The sequence below is a fragment of the Atractosteus spatula genome, chromosome 5 (assembly GCF_055471065.1).
Source record: "Atractosteus spatula isolate fAtrSpa1 chromosome 5, fAtrSpa1.hap1, whole genome shotgun sequence".
In the NCBI taxonomy this organism is placed as follows: Eukaryota; Metazoa; Chordata; class Actinopteri; order Semionotiformes; family Lepisosteidae; genus Atractosteus; species Atractosteus spatula.
In genome coordinates this window covers 5596492-5616038 of record NC_142710.1, presented here as the reverse complement: position 1 = coordinate 5616038, position 19547 = coordinate 5596492, and the positions used below count along the sequence as shown (strand labels likewise).

General features: G+C 41.9%; 1 protein-coding gene across 1 annotated transcript; it reads left to right on the top strand.

Moving 5' to 3' along the window:
- The first annotated feature begins 7 nt into the window (after positions 1-7).
- On the top strand, positions 8-18871 carry LOC148833673 (scavenger receptor cysteine-rich domain-containing protein DMBT1-like). The gene is made up of 14 exons (XM_088915315.1): positions 8-89; positions 11067-11381; positions 11904-12215; positions 12466-12780; positions 13357-13662; positions 14159-14471; positions 15384-15688; positions 15956-16099; positions 16488-16592; positions 16747-16809; positions 17831-17896; positions 18172-18237; positions 18579-18644; positions 18786-18871. Exons 1-14 carry the CDS (start codon positions 8-10, stop codon positions 18869-18871), a joined length of 2544 nt encoding a protein of 847 aa, XP_088771441.1.
- Positions 18872-19547: the final 676 nt, after the last annotated feature.

Below are 19547 nucleotides of genomic sequence, written 5' to 3'. Positions count from 1 at the left end.
GCGCGAAATGGAGAACAACGAAGCGGAGCTGCGACTGCAGCGGGAGGGAGGCGCGCAAACGAGCCGGAAAGACGTATTCCGCCTCCACAGTTTGTTGACTTTATAGGAGAGGTCACGAAAAACACAACCGGCCCCCTTTCTGATAAACTGCTTCAGGGCTCAGAAAGAGAAAACTTTCTGCAGCGGGATCACTTGTAACTCTTCCCCTATTAACCAGCCGGCAGCACACGAGAGACAGGAGAGCGATCCAAAGTCTGATTCTATGAGCTTTATTGACGTGACCGATGAGTTACAGTGTCGCCAAAGCAGAAACAATTAACGCAACATGTACGGACATTGAAAGTACAAGTATATTCGTGAACAATACATACAACATATAAAACATTATTGTGAGAAAGGCTCACTCTCTGCACCTCAGGAATCTCTCTCTCTGCACTGACACTAGCCCATGTTATTTCTCCTGTGGACTTGAGTACAGGCCAAACCCGTAAAATAGGAACCACACGAGGGTGCACATTGAGTGAGGAACGGATGCGAGCGTAAATTTAAATGAAGACGAGATATCCTAAACATATACTGTACACCAACAGGTATTAGTTACAATTCACGACGTCGTTACAATCCCGGTTTTGGCCGTTAAAACAGAAATCCCGGCGGAAAATAAAATCCCAGTGCTGGTCTTTCAGCACCTTGGATAGCGACACCGACCATGCGCCCGATTATTATTGGAATCCCGTTTCTAAATGGAACACATAGCGTTTCTTCCTGATGCAATAAGAAAAAGTGTCAACATTCCTGAGTGTTGATTTCGGAAGAAACAACATTTTAATTAAGTAATGGAGAAAGATGTACCAACGTTTTCCAAGATGTGCGGGGTGCGCATCTGTACATTTTTGTGCAACAGAAACACAGTAATACTAGTGTTTTTGATCCTGAACTGGGTATGTTACAGCTCTGAATGCTAGGAGAGGTCTGGATACAAACTATAGAACATCACAGTGTTGTGTTAGAAAAGCAAGTCCGGGCTAGTTTATCGATGTTGTGTATGACCTCTAAAGATTAAAACGTATAGTAAGAACGGAGCTCACCACAAAGGCAGTCTGTAGCTACAAATTGTACTGTTTTCAAATGGTATTTTAGTGTCAGCGTACTAAGAACGAGAATGTAATTTCACAAACGTTGAATGCACACCCACAGTTCGTTTCAGATTGATTTCTGGAGTCTAGTTTCGACTATTTTGGATTTTACTATAGCCTGTATCTCTTCCAAGGTACATTGTTTGAAGCAGAAAGACTCTGTTAAAAGACTGTGAGCTCGCCGCAGTGCAATGACTGTATCTGCAGCCGTTTTCCCGGAAGTCAAACACACCGACTTCAGAGGTCGAGGAGTGCGTTGTGAAAAAAAGGTTATTTTAAAACACTTTTTATTATATTCAGTTAATATGTGGACGGTCAGGTGACTCAATACTGCCTACACAACGTGATGAAAATGTACTGTATATACTGTACCACCGTACAGTACACTCCCCAGAAACAAGCCTTATTTTTTGTAGTATTTGTTCACATTGTGTCGCGATAAACAGAATTGTTAGAGAACTATCGGCAGCGACTGTGAGCAATTCAAGTTGTCAACAATACCGTCATTTGCTGGACTCGCTTTAAAAAAAAATTGTCTTAACACAAGGAGACACACATGTTCAAACGCAGAGACAGCAGCCTCTTCAGGAGCTGTTCCCTGTAGAAGCCACACTAGAGAGAGCTGCGGTAGACAGAATGATTCTGCCAGTATCTTTGCGATCTGACAGGTGTTTTTCAACACGATGGTCTGTAACCTCCCGACTTACATTATACACAGGGAGGTTTTACAGCTGTCTTTAAAAAAAAATCATGCTTGTAATTCATATAGCGTGTGCCTAATAAACTCTGCACGTTCGTCACTGCGCTACAATCAAAGTCTGCGAGTCCTGCGCTGATCTCTTTACTGTGTTTAACTATGCGGCTGTGATCCTCTCTCCTGCTCCCGGAGAGCCGCAGGCCTGCAGGTTCTGTAGGGAACTGATTACAGAGACCTGGCAACAATGATCATTAAGGATCAAATGGTGATTGGTCCTGGATCTCATGTTTGTAGGAAAACATAAAAACATTGGAGCTCTGAACAGTGACTGAGAATCACTGTTCTTTTGTGTATCACCTGTTTTTCTTTTCTAATAATGGCGTAAGAAAAATCTATTTTTAAAGATATGGTGTGATATGAATATACATGTTAATGTTAACATCATTAAAGGTCAGTTGGATGCCCTGTGGATATACAGTGCCTTGCGAAAGTATTCGGCCCCCTTGAACTTTTCAACCTTTTGCCACATTTCAGGCTTCAAACAAAGATATAAATTTTTTATTTTATGTGAAGAATCACCAACAAGTGGGACACAATTGTGAAGTGGAACGAAATCTATTGGATTTTTGAAACTTTTTTAACTAATAAAAAAAATGAAAAGTGGGGCGTGCAAAATTATTCGGCCCCCTTGCGTTAATACTTTGTAGAGCCACCTTTTGCTGCGATTACAGCTGCAAGTCGCTTGGGGTATGTCTCTATCAGTTTTGCACATCGAGAGACTGAAATTCTTGCCCATTCTTCCTTGCAAAACAGCTCGAGCTCAGTGAGGTTGGATGGAGAGCGTTTGTGAACAGCAGTTTTCAGCTCTTTCCACAGATTCTCGATTGGATTCAGGTCTGGACTTTGACTTGGCCATTCAAACACCTGGATACGTTTATTTGTGAACCATTCCTTTGTAGATTTTGCTGTATGTTTGGGATCATTGTCTTGTTGGAAGATAAATCTCCGTCCCAGTCTCAGGTCTTTTGCAGACTCCAACAGGTTTTCATCCAGAATGGTCCTGTATTTGGCTGCATCCATCTTCCCCTCAATTTTAACCATCTTCCCTGTCCCTGCTGAAGAAAAGCAGGCCCAAACCATGATGCTGCCACCACCATGTTTGACAGTGGGGATGGTGTGTTGAGGGTGATGAGCTGTGTTGCTTTTACGCCAAACATATCGTTTTGCATTGTGGCCAAAAAGTTCGATTTTGGTTTCATCTGACCAGAGCACCTTCTTCCACATGTTTGGGGTGTCTCCCAGGTGGCTTGTGGCAAACTTTAGACGAGACTTTTTATGGATATCTTTGAGAAATGGCTTTCTTCTTGCCACTCTTCCATAAAGGCCAGATTTGTGCAGTGTAAGACTGATTGTTGTCCTATGGACAGACTCTCCCACCTCAGCTGTAGTTCTCTGCAGTTCATCCAGAGTGATCATGGGCCTCTTGGCTGCATCTCTGATCAGTCTTCTCCTTGTCTGAGCTGAAAGTTTAGAGGGACGGCCAGGTCTTGGTAGATTTGCAGTGGTCTGATACTCCTTCCATTTCAAGATGATCGCTTGCACAGTGCTCCTTGGGATGTTTGAAGCTTGGGAAATCTTTTTGTATCCAAATCCGGCTTTAAACTTCTCCACGACAGTATTACGGACCTGCCTGGTGTGTTCCTTGGTCTTCATGATGCTCTCTGCGCTTTCAACAGAACCTTGAGACTATCACAGAGCAGGTGCATTTATACAGAGACTTGATTACACACAGGTGGATTCTATTTATCACCATCAGTCATTTAGGACAACATTGGATCATTCAGAGATCCTCGCTGAACTTCTGGAGTGAGTTTGCTGCACTGAAAGTAAAGGGGCCGAATAATTTTGCACGCCCCACTTTTCATTTTTTTATTAGTTAAAAAAGTTTCAAAAATCCAATAGATTTCGTTCCACTTCACAATTGTGTCCCACTTGTTGGTGATTCTTCACATAAAATAAAAAATTTATATCTTTATGTTTGAAGCCTGAAATGTGGCAAAAGGTTGAAAAGTTCAAGGGGGCCGAATACTTTCGCAAGGCACTGTAACAGGCTCCAGGATGAGACACTGTGCTTGACCTCTGCTCTGGACTGTGTGTCTCGATGGGGAGCTGATCCAGCACTCCCTCACCTGCACACACTCGCTGGCAGTGCAGCCCAGAGCAGACAGCATGCAGAGAGTCACTGCAGGCTCACAGGAGGCACAGTGCTTCATCCTCTGAAGGAATAAAACCACAACCGACAGGCTATAGGTCACAAAGCATTAATAATATTGGTAAAGCTGAATTATTTTCAATACATTAAAACTGGAAAGAAGAGGTTCACTGTGTTGAAAACAATTAGACTCCTTTCATACTTCAATAGCTTATGGCACTGCAGTCTTTGTTTTATAATTTGCAACTTAGATTATATCTTTAAGATATATTTAGTCCTGGAGACAACGAGCGGACTTGTATTACAGCACCTTTGCACAATTGTTTTGAGACTCTGCTTCAAAAGTCTATCTAGAGTAGGACAATACTTTCACACTGATTTTCCACAAATTTGCCAGAGTGTCAGCAGTTTGATCTTCTGAAGCTACTCTGCACAATGCAATGGGTCATGATTCTGTAATTTGGCAACGTTGTGAACTGAAATTGTGGTGCAGCCCAGGCCCAGCACTGTGTTTGAATTAAACCTGCTGTCTTGTGTTTATGATTCCTAATAGTGCTGCTCAGGATTTGGTCACAGTTATATCACTCTGCAGCAGATCGCTATGGTCAGCAGATCATCTACAGAAGGACACAATAGAATGAAATTTCCCCTTTACTATAGGTACCTAGACTTGAGCTGTAATTTAAAGTTTTGGCTTTGTAAATAATTTTCTTCAACAGGATGTTGATTTTTGATATCTTGATTAATTTATGAAGGCATATAATCTTTTCTTTGGCAAAAAAAAATACTTCAAAGACTCTGCAAGAGTGCAGCTTCTCTGCTCAAGACGTTTTTGCAAATAATGTGAAATATCTTCGCTATAAATGGATCGAACTGAAATCAGGGGCTCCTATTGGTCGTCTCCCTAACTGTGGGGCTCCACCTCTCGGCCTATAGAAGGTGCGTGTGTCTGTGATTGGTGGGCTCAGGTGCGAGGATGTGACTTTGTGGCAGGAGTGATGTAGGGTGTTCGTCTATGCGAGAGCCCGGGACGAGATCGGTGCACATTGTTGATTTCACTCAAGGACCCGGACAAGGATGGAAACAATCCTTAAGATTCCACTTATTTTCCTCATTGACCTGATCATGTTTCTGTCAGCAGGTGAGTTTTGGTTCATTTATCCCTAATTGTTTCTTGATTGCTGTTGCAGTCCTTCAGTGTGGTACTGGATCAGTGTGTGAAAGCAGTCACTCCTCAGTTATGATGGTGACCATAGCTGACAGTGTCAAATTTAATATGATAAGAACCGAAAGATCTTTTAGATAATTCCAGTATTTCTCAAGTATTAAATGAAAAGTATCTTATGTTAGCGATAACTAAATATTTTAAATTACTCATGACAATTGAGGCAAGGTAATTTTCTTACTTATTTCTTAACTCAACATGTTTTTATTCAATTTTTAAGGTACTACAGTACTAGTAGAAAAATATGTTTTGAGCGATCCTAAAATGTAAAATTCTGCTACAACTACTATACTGCTGGTGGTACTATTGCTTCAGTGTCAGAAGGCTACCATAAGAACATTTTTCCTTCTTAAAATTAAAGAATTTGATAGTATCTTTATTCATGAAACAATTTCATTTTTTTCAGACAGTAGAGAACTTGAAAATTCACCTTCTTTTAGTCTTAATATATTTTTCTGTGACAGAACATTTAGAGATGCAGAATGATTGACTTGAGTCCATCTGATATATGTTTGAAGGGAGCATGATACCTATCTTATACCTACTTTATTTTCTGATAAACCACAGTCCTGTTAGGTCTTCTTTCTCCTAACTCTGTGGAGTTTTTTATTTGGGCTTTCTATGACTTTATTTTTACTACTACATACAGAAACAAAACAGCCTTTTCTTACAGGAAACAACATCTGGGTTTGGGTTTCAGAAATGACAGACTTTTCTCTCTTGATTTCATGTGATGTTTCAGCAGAAATAAACAGCAGAAACATAAGCACCTGTCTGTTAAACATTTTTCATTATTTTTTCCTTTTATAGCTTTTTACTATTCCATACCTTAAGCTGGGCAATGCATCATTTTATTTACGAGGATATTATTAATGTTTGCTTACAAATACAGAAGAAGATACAGTATGTTATAGAAAGATTATTGAAATTTGCCAATTCCCAGTGTAATTGTACAGTTGTTGAAATGCCCATCTGCTGGAGGCTGATGCTAATATTATCTTTATTATATTTAATTCAGGCCATTTCCAGATTTAAATAGTATATGATAGGATAGTAGACAATCCTATTGCATTGTATAGTATAATAAATACCATTATACAGTAGTAATATACAGTATAATAGGATAGTACACTATCCAGTGTGATTCTCAGCAAAGCTGAGAATGTGAAAGAAAACGTGTGACTTTTCTGTTTAATAAAATCATTTAGAATTTAGTGGCATGTGCTTTACATTCTTTTTGTCTTTTTATTTTCAAATAGCCTTTTTTCAATTTAATACATCTGCAGTTGTTTTTCTGTTTTCTGGGTAACACAGCTTTTGTTGAATTTAGTCAGTAGACGAATTGTATGACAAAATACTTTTTTTCACAATATTAAATAGGTACTAAAATATAATAAGACTAATACTTTTTATATTTAAATATATGTTTATATTTAAAATGTACATCTTCTTGGTAAGAACTACAGTAAGAGTAGAGCAACAGTTGTGTGAATAAAATAGAGCATAAAAAAATATAAGAAAGTTTACCCCTGGATTCAATTCCTGGGGGTGATGTCTGTGTGGAGTTTGCATGCTCTCCCCATTTTCGCATGGATATCCTCTAGATGGTCCGCTTTCTTCCCACATTCCAAAAAAACTGGTAGGTTAATAGGCTTCTGGAAAAACTGGCCCTGGTGTGAGTGTGTGGATGGATTAAAATGGATGGGTTACTGAAGGAATCATTACAAAAACATTCCAATTCAAATACAATATTGTCTTCATACAATGTTTCAAAAATAAAAAGATATTTTCAAATATTAGTGAAGTCTGGATGTGTGATACAGTAGCATTTCCAGTGTTGTTTTGCTGATTTGAAATTAACAATTGATTAACTGCTTACAGTATGTCAATTTAGTACATTGTGATCGTAACAAAACATACAATCCAATTCCCTGGTATTTCTCCATGTTTGTTTATTTGCTTTGCATAAATAAATTGTACAACAATTGAATGCAGAAACGGTCTTTAATGCAGAAAGTTGCTCGTTCTACGTTTTTTAAAGCATGTCGCCTGAAAGATGAGTTGAAACTTTAAATGTTCTTTAAATTACCTATTTATTTAAAATGGACACTGACAAACGTTATTCTACTGCTTCTTCAGTTTTAAAAACTATTGACACAGTATTATGAAATGGCAGCTAAAGTCTTCTTAATGAAAATACAGCCATTTGCTTTTGTTTGCTTTTGAAGGCTAAACGGCAACTCTTGTGATTACAGTATGATATTGGTGACAAATTTACTCTTCATATGCACACACATGCACAGAAAATAAGGCTGTTAAAGGCAAAATCTCTACCCCACCAGACCCCCAAGACAAAAACAGAAATTAAATGGCAAATATTGTTATCCGCGCTTTCAGTAATCCCGTGTATGAACTTCCCAGACTGTGCTCCTACTGATCAAGTTTGCATTGCATAGTCACTGGATTGCCTGAAAAATTGGGAGCTACATCTCGGGAACAAAAGCAGCTCAGACGCTACTTTCAATGGCAAGAACTGGTAGTAATGCTGCATTAAAGAAGAACACCAGTTCAGTTTTCCTGCGCCATTGAAGGGGGGATGTCACACCCCTGAAAAACTAAGGCGGTATACAGTGTCTCGAAATGAAGACAGTGCAAACGTTACTTTCAATGACACAAAGCAGCTCAAATGGAGCACAAATGCAGTTTCGATAACGATGGGTTTCATTGTCTGTGCTCTTTGTAGGGGGCCTGCATCATGGAGCCTGCTCATCTCTGAGCTGCTTTAAGAGCAGCGCTATCTTTTCTTTAATGTGTCGACAAAACTTGTCCACAAAATTCTAAAGGTGACATTATTAGACATTATTTTAACTTAACTTCCCTTGATTTTAATGCTATGCTGTTAGCTTTGGTTCCTAGCATTTTTTTTTGCCTTTTCAGTTGCTTTCCCACCTTGTCTAGAAGATGTAAATGATGTCAACATAAACACTTAAGTCTTTTTCATTAATAGCCCTGTTCATTATTTCCCATTTTGTAATTATAGTTTGTTTTTACTACCTGCATGCAACATCCTGCACTTCTTCACAGATGACAGCTACATTCTAAAATCTAATTCCACACAAGTGCTGTCACAACTCGAAGAATGAATCTGGGAGGCAGCTGGATGGGCGAAGTTGGGTTGGAGGGAGGGGTGATAGATAAGATGTGTGCAGAGATGTGGGCAGCCTGGGAATATTTTTGTGTATAAAAACAGAAGTGCAAGATTAGAATTTGATCTCCTCCTGAACCTTAAATAAAACCATTAGTATCTTCCTGGGCTATGAAGAGGAACTCTGTTACTTCTACAGAATATCTGTCAAGTTCTGATTTTAATTTCTGGTTATACTGCAGACATTAACATAGTTAGAATTCAAGAGCAGTGAGAATGTGTTTGTTGTTCTTTCTCAGTAAGGTTTACTTTGTATTGGAAACAGTGTTGCTTTATATTACAAGACTTAAATTAGCAGGGGCTCCTGTCAAAGTTTTTAGCTCCTGATTATGTTACTTTCATGTTCTGATAAATTCCAGTGCACAATCTATAATCTACAACAAGTACAACAATACTGTTCTAGAAAGTTTATTTTCCATGTCTATGTTGATTTGTAAATGAAAACTTATTTAAATGTATGATAACTTGCCACTGCAAGACACTTTAATATATACAGTACATACAAACACTGTATATACTGTACATGCTTTAATATATACATGCTGTACTTTAATAAATGCATACAAAACATATACAGTATACATCAAAATCTAGACCTGTAAATATTAATGTACTTTTCTTCACTGAAAATATGACAAGGCATAAGTCTTGAAACCATAAATAAATCTTGTTGTCCACAGCTTGTCTACCATTCCATGAAATAACAATGCAGCACCGCTCAAATTGCTGGCATTTTTTTGTTTTCTCTAACATCCAATTTTATTCTTCTCAGGATGTGAGGATGTGAGGCTGGTTGGATTTGGAAATCGCTGTGATGGAAGAGTGGAGGTTTTTAAGAACGGACAGTGGGGGACAGTTTGTGCTTCATCCTGGTATTATGAAAATGGTAAAGTTGTGTGTGATCAGCTGAACTGTGGGGATTATGAAGGTTTTTATTATGCCCCAGGATCATCTGGGCCCATCATGCTGAGTGAGGTTCAGTGCACTGGAACAGAGTCAAGTCTGCTCGACTGTCGAGGCGATTCACTGACAACCTTCTTAAAGCTTTTCTTAACGTCATGTTCTCATGAACATGACATTCGAGTGAAGTGTTCAGGTAGGAATCCTTGACATGTATATATACAGTATGTGCCTTAATGTGATTTTAAAACAAAACAAATCTTTATATTCACATTTTGTCCAAAAAAAACAATACTTAATTAATACACACTGTTTCTTCTCTCTGTACTGTTTATGAAATACATAATCCCATTAGAGGCAACTGTGTTTTTACATTAACATTATATATTAAAGTAAATTATATGATTAAAAAGTACAACAGCATGCTCCAAATGCATCTTGATTCATGATAGATATACAGTATAGCTAGATAGGTACAGTAGATGGCTCTTTGGTTTCAATTTCTGACCTGAGATGCAATGATACTCCAATAAAAAAGTTTAAAGGCTTTGAAGTAAACACTAAATCAATTTCTTTAAGTTTTTCTGTCTCAATTGCCATATGGATTTATGCATTATTAGTAGTAGTAATATTCACTGTAGTAGAAGAACTTGTAGCAGTGTATTTTTCAGAAACCTGACCAGACAAAATGAAGATGAAGCAGAAATGAGCAGAAATAAACTGCAATGATTGTTCGGATTCTGAACACCCCATGGACCCACAGCACACTCAGCTTTTAAACATTGCTGTCATAAACGTGATCAGAAAATAAGAATGATGAGACAATGTACAAATTGTTTTTTCAAAACAGTAGATTAATAAATTATTATTACTATATTACTATTATTATTTATATTTATTAATGGGGTGAATTATATTCTGATAGGGCACACTACACGGCTCATAGGCACCCAAAGCCAAGGAAGATTAGAGGTGAATCGAGGAGGCACCTGGAGGTCAGTGTGCTCTCAGTCTGTGGACTCCAGAGACGCGGACGTGGTCTGTAGAGAACTGGGCTGTGGAGTCTCTAGGGCTGTGCTGGGAGGAGCCTCTTCAGGACAGGGGACTGGGCCCGTCTGGGCAGATGAGATCCAGTGTCGGGGTGATGAGGAGAAACTGGCTTATTGTCCAGTCCTGAAGAGAGAGCAGCACAACTGCACACATGCGGATGACGTCACTATTGTCTGTTCTGGTAAGAAACTCACAATATCTTACTTACTAACATAGAAAAATCAATCTTAAAAGTTTTAGAGAAATCTCAAAAGTCAGAGATCTAAAACAGTTAAGTTTTACTTCATATTTGAAGTACTATATTACTGTTGCAAATTTGAATGGAAACTCTTTCTATTAAAAAATTCACCTTTCTAAGTCCCAATTTTCAGTAATTATTTCTCTGAGAATATGATCACATGAATGTGAAGTCATGCAAAATAAAAAAATCATATTACAATATTATATGATTTTTTTCACATGAATATGAACACCTACAAAATTTTGCTAACCTAGTATTATCAATGGATGATACACCTTGTTCTCTCTTATCTCCACTCATTGCCCTGTCCTGTGGCCTGTGTCCCATATCCCGTGTCCTGTGTTTATGTCCCATGTCCCATGTCCTGTCTTGTGTCCCCTGCCCTGTGTCCTGTGTTCAGGCTACACTGACTTCAGGCTGGCCAGCGGTCCTGACCGGTGCTCTGGCAGAGTGGAGATGAAGTTGGGGGCTCAGTGGGGGACAGTCTGCGATCAGGGCTGGGACCTCCGGGACGCCACAGTCCTCTGTCAGCAGCTGAACTGCGGCTATGCTGAAGCAGTCCTGGGCCCGGCCAGATTCGGACAGGGCAATGGCTCCACATGGACCGATGTGTTCGACTGTGAGGGCACCGAGACTGAGCTAAGACACTGTCCCATCTCTCCATGGGCTCACAGCTCCTGCAGTCACAGCAGAGATGTGGGAGTCGTCTGCTCTGGTGAGTCCTGCTCTCTCCCAGACTGTAACAGGCCATTTGTATTTAAGGTTCTTGAGAAAGACCTTCCACAGTGAGGTAAGAGCTACTCATTAGATCAAGTGTTTTTACTAATAAAAAAGGGCATTATTTAATTTATTCAAATTACTATTATTAGGATTGTATTATTGGTATTATATTGTGGCATTTTGGGCAGTTAAACTATATAATACATACGTGATAAACTATCACAAACAGGCTTTTGTATATCTGTGCTCATTTTATATTCAGTTGTTACAGCTATTTGTGAATCTGTGCATTGTTTTCTAAAATTAGGATTTTTAGATTACTAACGCATATGTTATAGATGTATTTGCAAAAATAAGGTTATGACATAATACACAGTTATTGAAATACGAGTGTTTGTGTAAACATTGTAAATGCTGCGATTCTGGTGAAGTGATTAAACCTCCCACAGTATTTAGATACGGGCTCTTTTTCACTGTTAAACTCCTGTCTGTCTCCTGTATTGCCTGACTCTGCCAGGAGCGGAGGGAGGGGTCAGGCTGGTGGGAGGAGCCGGGCGCTGTCACGGGCGGGTGGAAGTCTTCTCCAGCGGCAAGTGGGGGCGACTGCTGGACTCGTCCTGGACAGACTCTGCCGCCTCGGTGCTCTGCAGACAGCTGGGCTGCGGTTCGGCTCTAGAGACCTCCAGCTCCTCTCGCTACGGGCCGGGCCGCAGTGACGTGTGCTTCTCGGGCGTCTCGTGCTCCGGGGACGAGACTCACCTGGGGAACTGCAGCCGCCCACAGCCGGTCAGCTGTAGCTCCGGGAGTGACGTGGGAGTGCTCTGCGAGAGTGAGTCTGTCTGCAGGAAAACACTCCTGCCCGAAACACACACTGCAGCTTTACAAAGAAGAAATCATTAAGAATTTTTAGTGTTGTGGATTGTTGTAGAAAACACTTCTTTCCTTGATAAAAAGTGAAAGAGATCTCTCACTGTACTTCCTTCCCAAGAGAGATCCTGTCAATTTCCTCTCTGTGTCTCAGTGAAAGAGTTCAAACACACAAGAATGAGCAGAGTACCTGCTGTTTTCCGCTCCCACAGAATACGGGCTCCTCCGGCTGTCTGGGGCGGAGAGCCCCTGTGCTGGGCGGCTGGAGGTGTATCACCGGGGCTCCTGGGGGACGGTGTGCGATGACTCCTGGGACCTGGCGGACTCTCAGGTGGTGTGCAGGCAGCTCCAGTGTGGGACGGCCGTCCGCACCCCAGCGCCAGTGTCCTTCAGCCAGGGCGCCGGACCCATCTGGCTGGACGAGGTGGGCTGTCTGGGGAACGAGTCGTCTCTGTGGGAGTGTCCCTCCAGACCCTGGGGTCAGCACGACTGCGGACACAAGGAGGACGTGAGCATAGTGTGCTCAGGTGTGATTTAATTTCTTATAACCAAAGAAATTTCTTTAATCAATATTGTAATGCATACGGCCTCCATTGCTTGCGAGAGCTGGCCTACCAGCGCAGTGACGTCACCGCCCTTCCCTGTGAATAGCAGGGACCGCAGCCGCCAGGCTGACTGGAGATTTCCCTTTGGCTCAACAGGCTGTGTCCTTGTTGAGTGATGCCGGCGGCCTTGGTTCGAGTCCCTGACGGTGGGGGGCCGACCTGATGTGGCAGCGGCGAGGGCGCCCACGTGAACCCCAAAGCATTACAATATTAATCTCCTGACAAGGAAGAATACTTAATAATCACTAGGGAAACTATGTTACAGAGTGTGGAAGCAAAATCCTGTTAATGTTGTGTGAATATAGAAAAAATCTACCTTAAAATCAAATTTTAAACTTGTCCAACCCAAATACAGAAAACTGGCTACATAACATTCAACTAAATTTTAATTTTTATTTAAACAAAGATGTTTGGATGATACCTTCTTCCAAATTAATAATTCATTAATGCATTGGTGTGTAGTTAATTACCAATGTATTTAACCGTCTCTCTCCCCAGAGTTCAAGCAGCTGAGGCTGGTGAGCGAGCAGTTTGAGTGCGCAGGGAGAGCTGAGGTCTTCTACAACAGCACCTGGGGGAGCATCTGTGATAATGACATGGACTCTCACACAGCTTCACTGATATGTCGCCAGCTGAACTGTGGGGGTTTCATTGACTTTTATACCCCTGCCGATGGGTCAGGTCTCAAATGGCTAGACAACGTTCGTTGTAAAAAGCATGACGTGTCACTGTGGCAGTGCTCCCATTCCCCTTGGGGAGAGAACAACTGTATTGACAGAGAAGTAGCAGGTTTAATTTGCACAGGTAGATTGTTTTACAGATATAACTTCTCTTTTCACTTCTCCCTGATTTTCATAGCATTTCCTGAATGACCACTTATTCACTAGAGTGTACTTACAGATACCTAATTAAATTTACTACAGGTAAAAGGGCTAAACCACCCGTCACCACCCCAAGACCTTGTACTGAAGACCCAGATCAGCACCACTGTCCAGGTAACATCATGGTGATGGGAGACTTCTGTTTACCCCTTTTATAGTATGCTGGGTAGCAGGTATGAGCCATGTCAAGTAGAAACTCAAACATTGTTTTATGGATACGGGACAACATAGGTTGAAAAGGTGGCCACCCTTTATAAATTTGCTTTACAAGTTGGGTCCCACAAAGGGCACTGTATGTTCTCTTTGCAACGGTTTGGAATTTGCCTTCCTCATGCAATATAATTCACCAGATATGATGTGAGAGCTTTGTATTTATGCCCAGACCTGACTCTCTTGTACTCTTGTCCCTGCAGAGACAGAGAGGCTGCGGCTCGTGGGAGGGGTCAGTAACTGCTCTGGCCGGGTGGAGGTGCTGTACGGGGGCTCCTGGGGAACGGTGTGCGATGACTCCTGGGACCTGCGGGACGCCCAGGTGGTGTGCAGGCAGCTGGGCTGTGGGGAGGCAGTGAGCGCTGGGACAGAGGCCTCCTGGGGGGAGGGGAACGGGACGGTGTGGCTGGACGAGGTGACCTGCAGGGACAGCGAGCTCCACCTGTGGGACTGTGAGCACACCGCACTGGGGCAGAGCGACTGTCGCCACAAAGAGGATGCAGGAGTGTCCTGTGCCAGTGAGTCTGATTGCACAGCGAGTGCTGTAACTAGGACACAACAGGATTGGAGAAACTAGAGGCTCCATCCTGATCACATTCAGTAGTACAACACAGCATAGCAAAAGGCTTATCAGTGCAGCTACTTAAGTATTAGGAATCTACACTTAGAAAGTGTCGATTTGTAAGTGCAGAGTGTATGTCTGTCTTCTTCATTAGTTTAAGGACTTTAACAGCAAGCTTTACCCCAGATCACAGCCTGTTACACCTGCACAGCTCAAGATGTCTTCTATCCCATCAGTACCTCCCTGTACAGCACACACCACCCCCACTCATGACACCTGATCATGTGGAGTCTCACAGCAACTAGCCTTCAGATCAGCACCGGCATCATACAGTATATTATAGTTCAGAGGTTTCCCACCCTGATCCAGGGACACACACACACCTGCTGGTTTTCACTGCTGCTGAGCTCTTGACTTAAAACCTTAATGGAACCAACAAGTTACCTGGTTGGAAACTTCACCAGTTTTATTTTCGGCGAATGTTTGGAGATTGTAAGATAGGAAAAACAGTGGTTAAAATGTTGACCTTCCTTGGGTTAAGGATGTGAAAACACTTAGAGAGTTCAAAGTAAACTCATTATCAGGTCTATTCGGAATTCACTGATTTAATTAAGCAAGTGTGGGGATCCCCAGGACCAGGAATAGTAGCCTCTGCTTTAGTTGACACATTGAAAAGAGATGAGTGAAACCCTATGCTGAATATGGATTTGAAATCAAACTTTATAAAATTTGAATAAGAACTACCGTGTTTGCTACAGTAGTAACTAGATTTTTTCATTGGTTTTAATTTGCAATAATTCTTCTGCTTAAAATCATCAGTAGTATCTCTCTATAATCTCTTTATTTCTTCTGTTGTACCCAGAGCCAGAGAGGATAAAACTGTCCGGGGGCCCCAGCGCCTGCTCTGGCCGGGTGGAGGTGCTGTACGGGGGCTCCTGGGGGACGGTGTGCGATGACTCCTGGGACCTGCGGGACGCCCAGGTGGTGTGCAGGCAGCTGGGCTGTGGGGAGGCAGTGAGCGCTGGGACAGAGGCCTCCTGGGGGGAGGGGAACGGGACGGTGTGGCTGGTCGAGGTGAACTGCAGGGGCAGCGAACTCCACCTGTGGGACTGTGAGCACGCCGCACTGGGGCAGAGCGACTGCCCGCACAGGAGGAGAGCAGATGTTCGCTGTGCTGGTGAGTGCAAAGAGAGTATATGATTGAATCATGGTTCAATCATGTCTGAACCCCATCCTTTTAAAAGTATTTTGCAAGTAGCACCTTGGTTGGATGGGTTTTAATTCTTCACATATTTTGCTTCATATGGTTTCAAGGTTGACTGAGTGCTTCAGTGTGTGACTGATATCTCCATTGCATCATATCGTTTTCTTTGAGAAAGACCTTATACTGTACTTGGATAATGCTAGGAAAAATAATAACAGCATATTTTCCATTTGGCTTCAGATCCCCCAAAGCCCAGACCAGCCCCTCAGGCTCCAGGAGGCCAGTCCTCTCTGTGGACAGTCTGCATCGTCCTGGGAGCTCTGCTGTTCGTGGCTGCTGCCCTGGCCTGTGGGCAGAGACAGAGGAACAGAGCCCTTCAGAAAGGTGAGCCTGGTCTCCCCACTGTCTCTACCAGTCAGACTCTGTATTGTGTTCGACAGCACAGCAGTGCTGATCAGGAGCAGGTCAGTGGTGTCTGATCTCACATCCACAGTACTGGTCTGGCTCTGATCTGACAGTGAAGTGTATAAATGGCGCTTGGTGCCCTGACTCAGAAAGATACACTGTGGATTTACATTTCTTTCACTGTGGAATACTGCAGGTTCTGTACATTGCATGAGTGCAGCAATTCATTTTTTAATCTTTTTTTTCGGTTTGTAACTTTTTTTCTGGTTATTGAGAATGAGGAATTTCCCTGTTCATTCTGACTCTAACCAGTCAATGAATAACATTTGTCCTGACAATAATGAGCCTGTTTTTTATCTCCAATCAGAGATTGCTCAGTTGGAAATGACCTCCTTACCCTACCAGGATGCTCTATATGAGGAAATCAACAATAAGCTGTACCGGCAGGGACAGTACAGCCAGTACAGAAAAGGTTTGCTGCCGATTCGCTTCAACACTGTCTTCTTCCCAAAGCTGGTGTCAGTTGTGCAAACATTATTCCTGTTAGAGGAGTAGAAGGGGTCTAGTGAGGAGAGGAGACTCTCAGCAGCTGGAGTGACTGTCGCTGTCTGATCTCTGTGCTGTAGGGAGTTATCTCTCTGGAGGGCTGGACTATGATGATGTGGCAGATGAGGACAATGAAACTCCAGGTATGTCAGGCAGGTGCCTGAAGTGAGTTTAATTATTGTACCATTCATATCTGGGAGCATTTTGTTGCTAGTTTGTAGATGAATAAGGAAGATTTAGCAAGGGCACCACTGCTGAGTAATTGCAATTTGAATGTGCCTTCTGTGTGGAGTTCACATGATCTTCTGAGGTTTGCACCTCAGGTATTCAAGGTTCCTCCTACAGTTACGGGAGCCGGTCCTGACTCCCGAGTAGTGCGTATTGTGGACCCTATGCAGACGGTATAATCCGGAAGTGACTGGAATAAAACTTCAAGGGAAACACAGCAGGAGCAGGACGGGATGACAGACAGGGGAGCGTGACAGCTTTAATCTGGTGCTCAGGGGGCGTGTCGCAGACCAACAGGTCCTAAGATAGTCCAAAGGCGAAACTGGGGTGTAGTCAAGGGTCCAGGAGCTGGGAGATCCTATCCGAGACAGAAAATATTAAAACCGGAATGAGATCCGGATAAGGGACAGGGAATCAGGAGGATAAAAACAGTAATGAGGCCAGGCGCTCCGAGTGCCAGACTCAGCACATCAGGATGCCATGATGAAGCCTATGCCATCAGGTCTTTCCAGGACCCGCTGGTAGGTGGGCTTCTGGGCATCTGTCTTCCAATGCAGAGCCAGGAATAGCGTGAGGGCCAGGCTTAAATAACAAGACAAAACAGGGGGCAGGTGTACATAATCAACTAAAATACAAAAGGGCCTGAGCGCCCTTAAGAGGAGGGATTACGATCGTGACAACTACTTCTGAAAGTCTTGATGGTCGACTCAATTGGTTTTACTAAATTAGGGTGCCTCTGTCATCCTGTGCAAAGTATCTCTTGCAAAATATCCATCCCAACGTACTAAAGATCAAGAATATCTCAAAACTACATATCCAACAACAGGGGTTTATTATTGAAGCTGGATACGAAACCTTATATGAGTTGAAATACATGCATTGTGCAGATTTTGGTCACTGCTTGCGGATACAGTTGATTGAGTCTCATCTCTCCAGGGAGTCTGTCTGGGGATGTTCTGGACTATGATGATGTGAAGGAAGATGGAGAGACCTCAGTTCCAGGTAGAGTCACAGCTGTTTCTGAACATCTGCAGAGCTGATCATTAGGCAGTGTATTCTCTAAGGAACTATGATTATATAAAACAGATCTCATTTACTTCCTAGTGATTTTGGGATAGAAAAAGGTATTTAATTAAAAGGAACATGAAAGTGTGTATGGTGTAGATTGTGGAAATTGTTCAGTGGTGTATTGTCAAGATATTGATCAGTAGTGTGTATTCAGTGATACAGCGATGATAGTTTCTCAGTAACTCTCCAGGTGACTCTTTTCTCCCCAGAGGGTCTGACGGAGGGTGATCTGGGCTATGATGATGTTAAGGAGGATGAAAAGACCTTATTACCAGGTATAGTCAGGTTATTGAGTAACATGTAACAAGAACACGTGCAGAGTTGATCAGAAAACTGTGTGTCCTCTAAATGATTATAAATGTATAAATCAAAACTCAGTATAATTTGCTTTATGATGATTTTGAGAAAAGAAAGATATTTAATGAAAAGAGCATGAAGTGTGTATGAGGTAGGTTTTGTGTTCAGTAATGTGTCTAGTCAACATAATGATTGGTGGTGTGTAGTCAGGATTTTGATCATTAGTGTACACACATCAACACATTGATTAATAGTATGTTTTCAGTGATACTGTGTAGTCATTTCTCAGTAACTCTCCAGGTGACTCTCTTCTCTTCAGGTGGTCTGGCTGAGGGTGATCTGGGCTATGATGATGTCCAAGAGGAAGATGAGACCTCAGTACCAGGTAGAACCACAGTTGTTTCTTATGATCTGCAGAACTGATAATGAGAATCACTCTACTTTATCTAGAATTGTGTAACTTGTGCTGAGAAATGATTCAGCCTAATACTGAAGTTGTGAACCTGAGTGTTTCTATCTCTTGCAGAGAAAGTCCTGTCTGGAAGAGTCTCCCCAGAACCTTCACTCCAGGGTGACAATGAATACGATGAGCCCTATGAGCAGAGCAAGTGACCCCCTGAGCCACAGCAGCACTCCAGACACAGCAGACCTGCAGCAGACAGCAGGACCAATGGACAGAGCTGAGAAGAGACAGGATTGGTCTGTGGAGATATGGATATCTAAATGCTACTCAACTTTAGAACAAAAAGCCTCAATGGAATTTATATTTATTTACTGGAATTAATCCTTTCCTCTTTCAATTATGAAAATAATTTTGGACTATTTTATCCATGTGCATACTGTACTATTCAGAAATCTGAGAAAGTAAACATGAAATATGAACCAAAGGTAATCACTGTTCTCACCCCACGCTTAAAAATTCACCTTAATTCACAATCCTGTCCTGGACTGTTAGAATCAGTTCTTTCTTGTGTTTCAATTGTGTTTCATTCAGTTTTACATTTCTTTCAAAGAGGTACAGTAGTTTATACCTTCTAGTTATGGTGGTCAGGGTCATATTATATTCATTTGTGCTCTTGATATACAATATGTTATACCTTGTCAGGACAGACAAAGCTGCAGCTGAAATAATATTTTCTATTGTTCAACACAACAAATCCTAATCCTAAAGGATTATTGGTTCCTCATTTTGGTTGTTGTCACGCTAAATGTAAATTCAGATCATGTCTCAAAAGATAAGTAATTGAGCTCAAACGTCTCAGCCATGTTCCTGGCTGGTTCCTGGCAG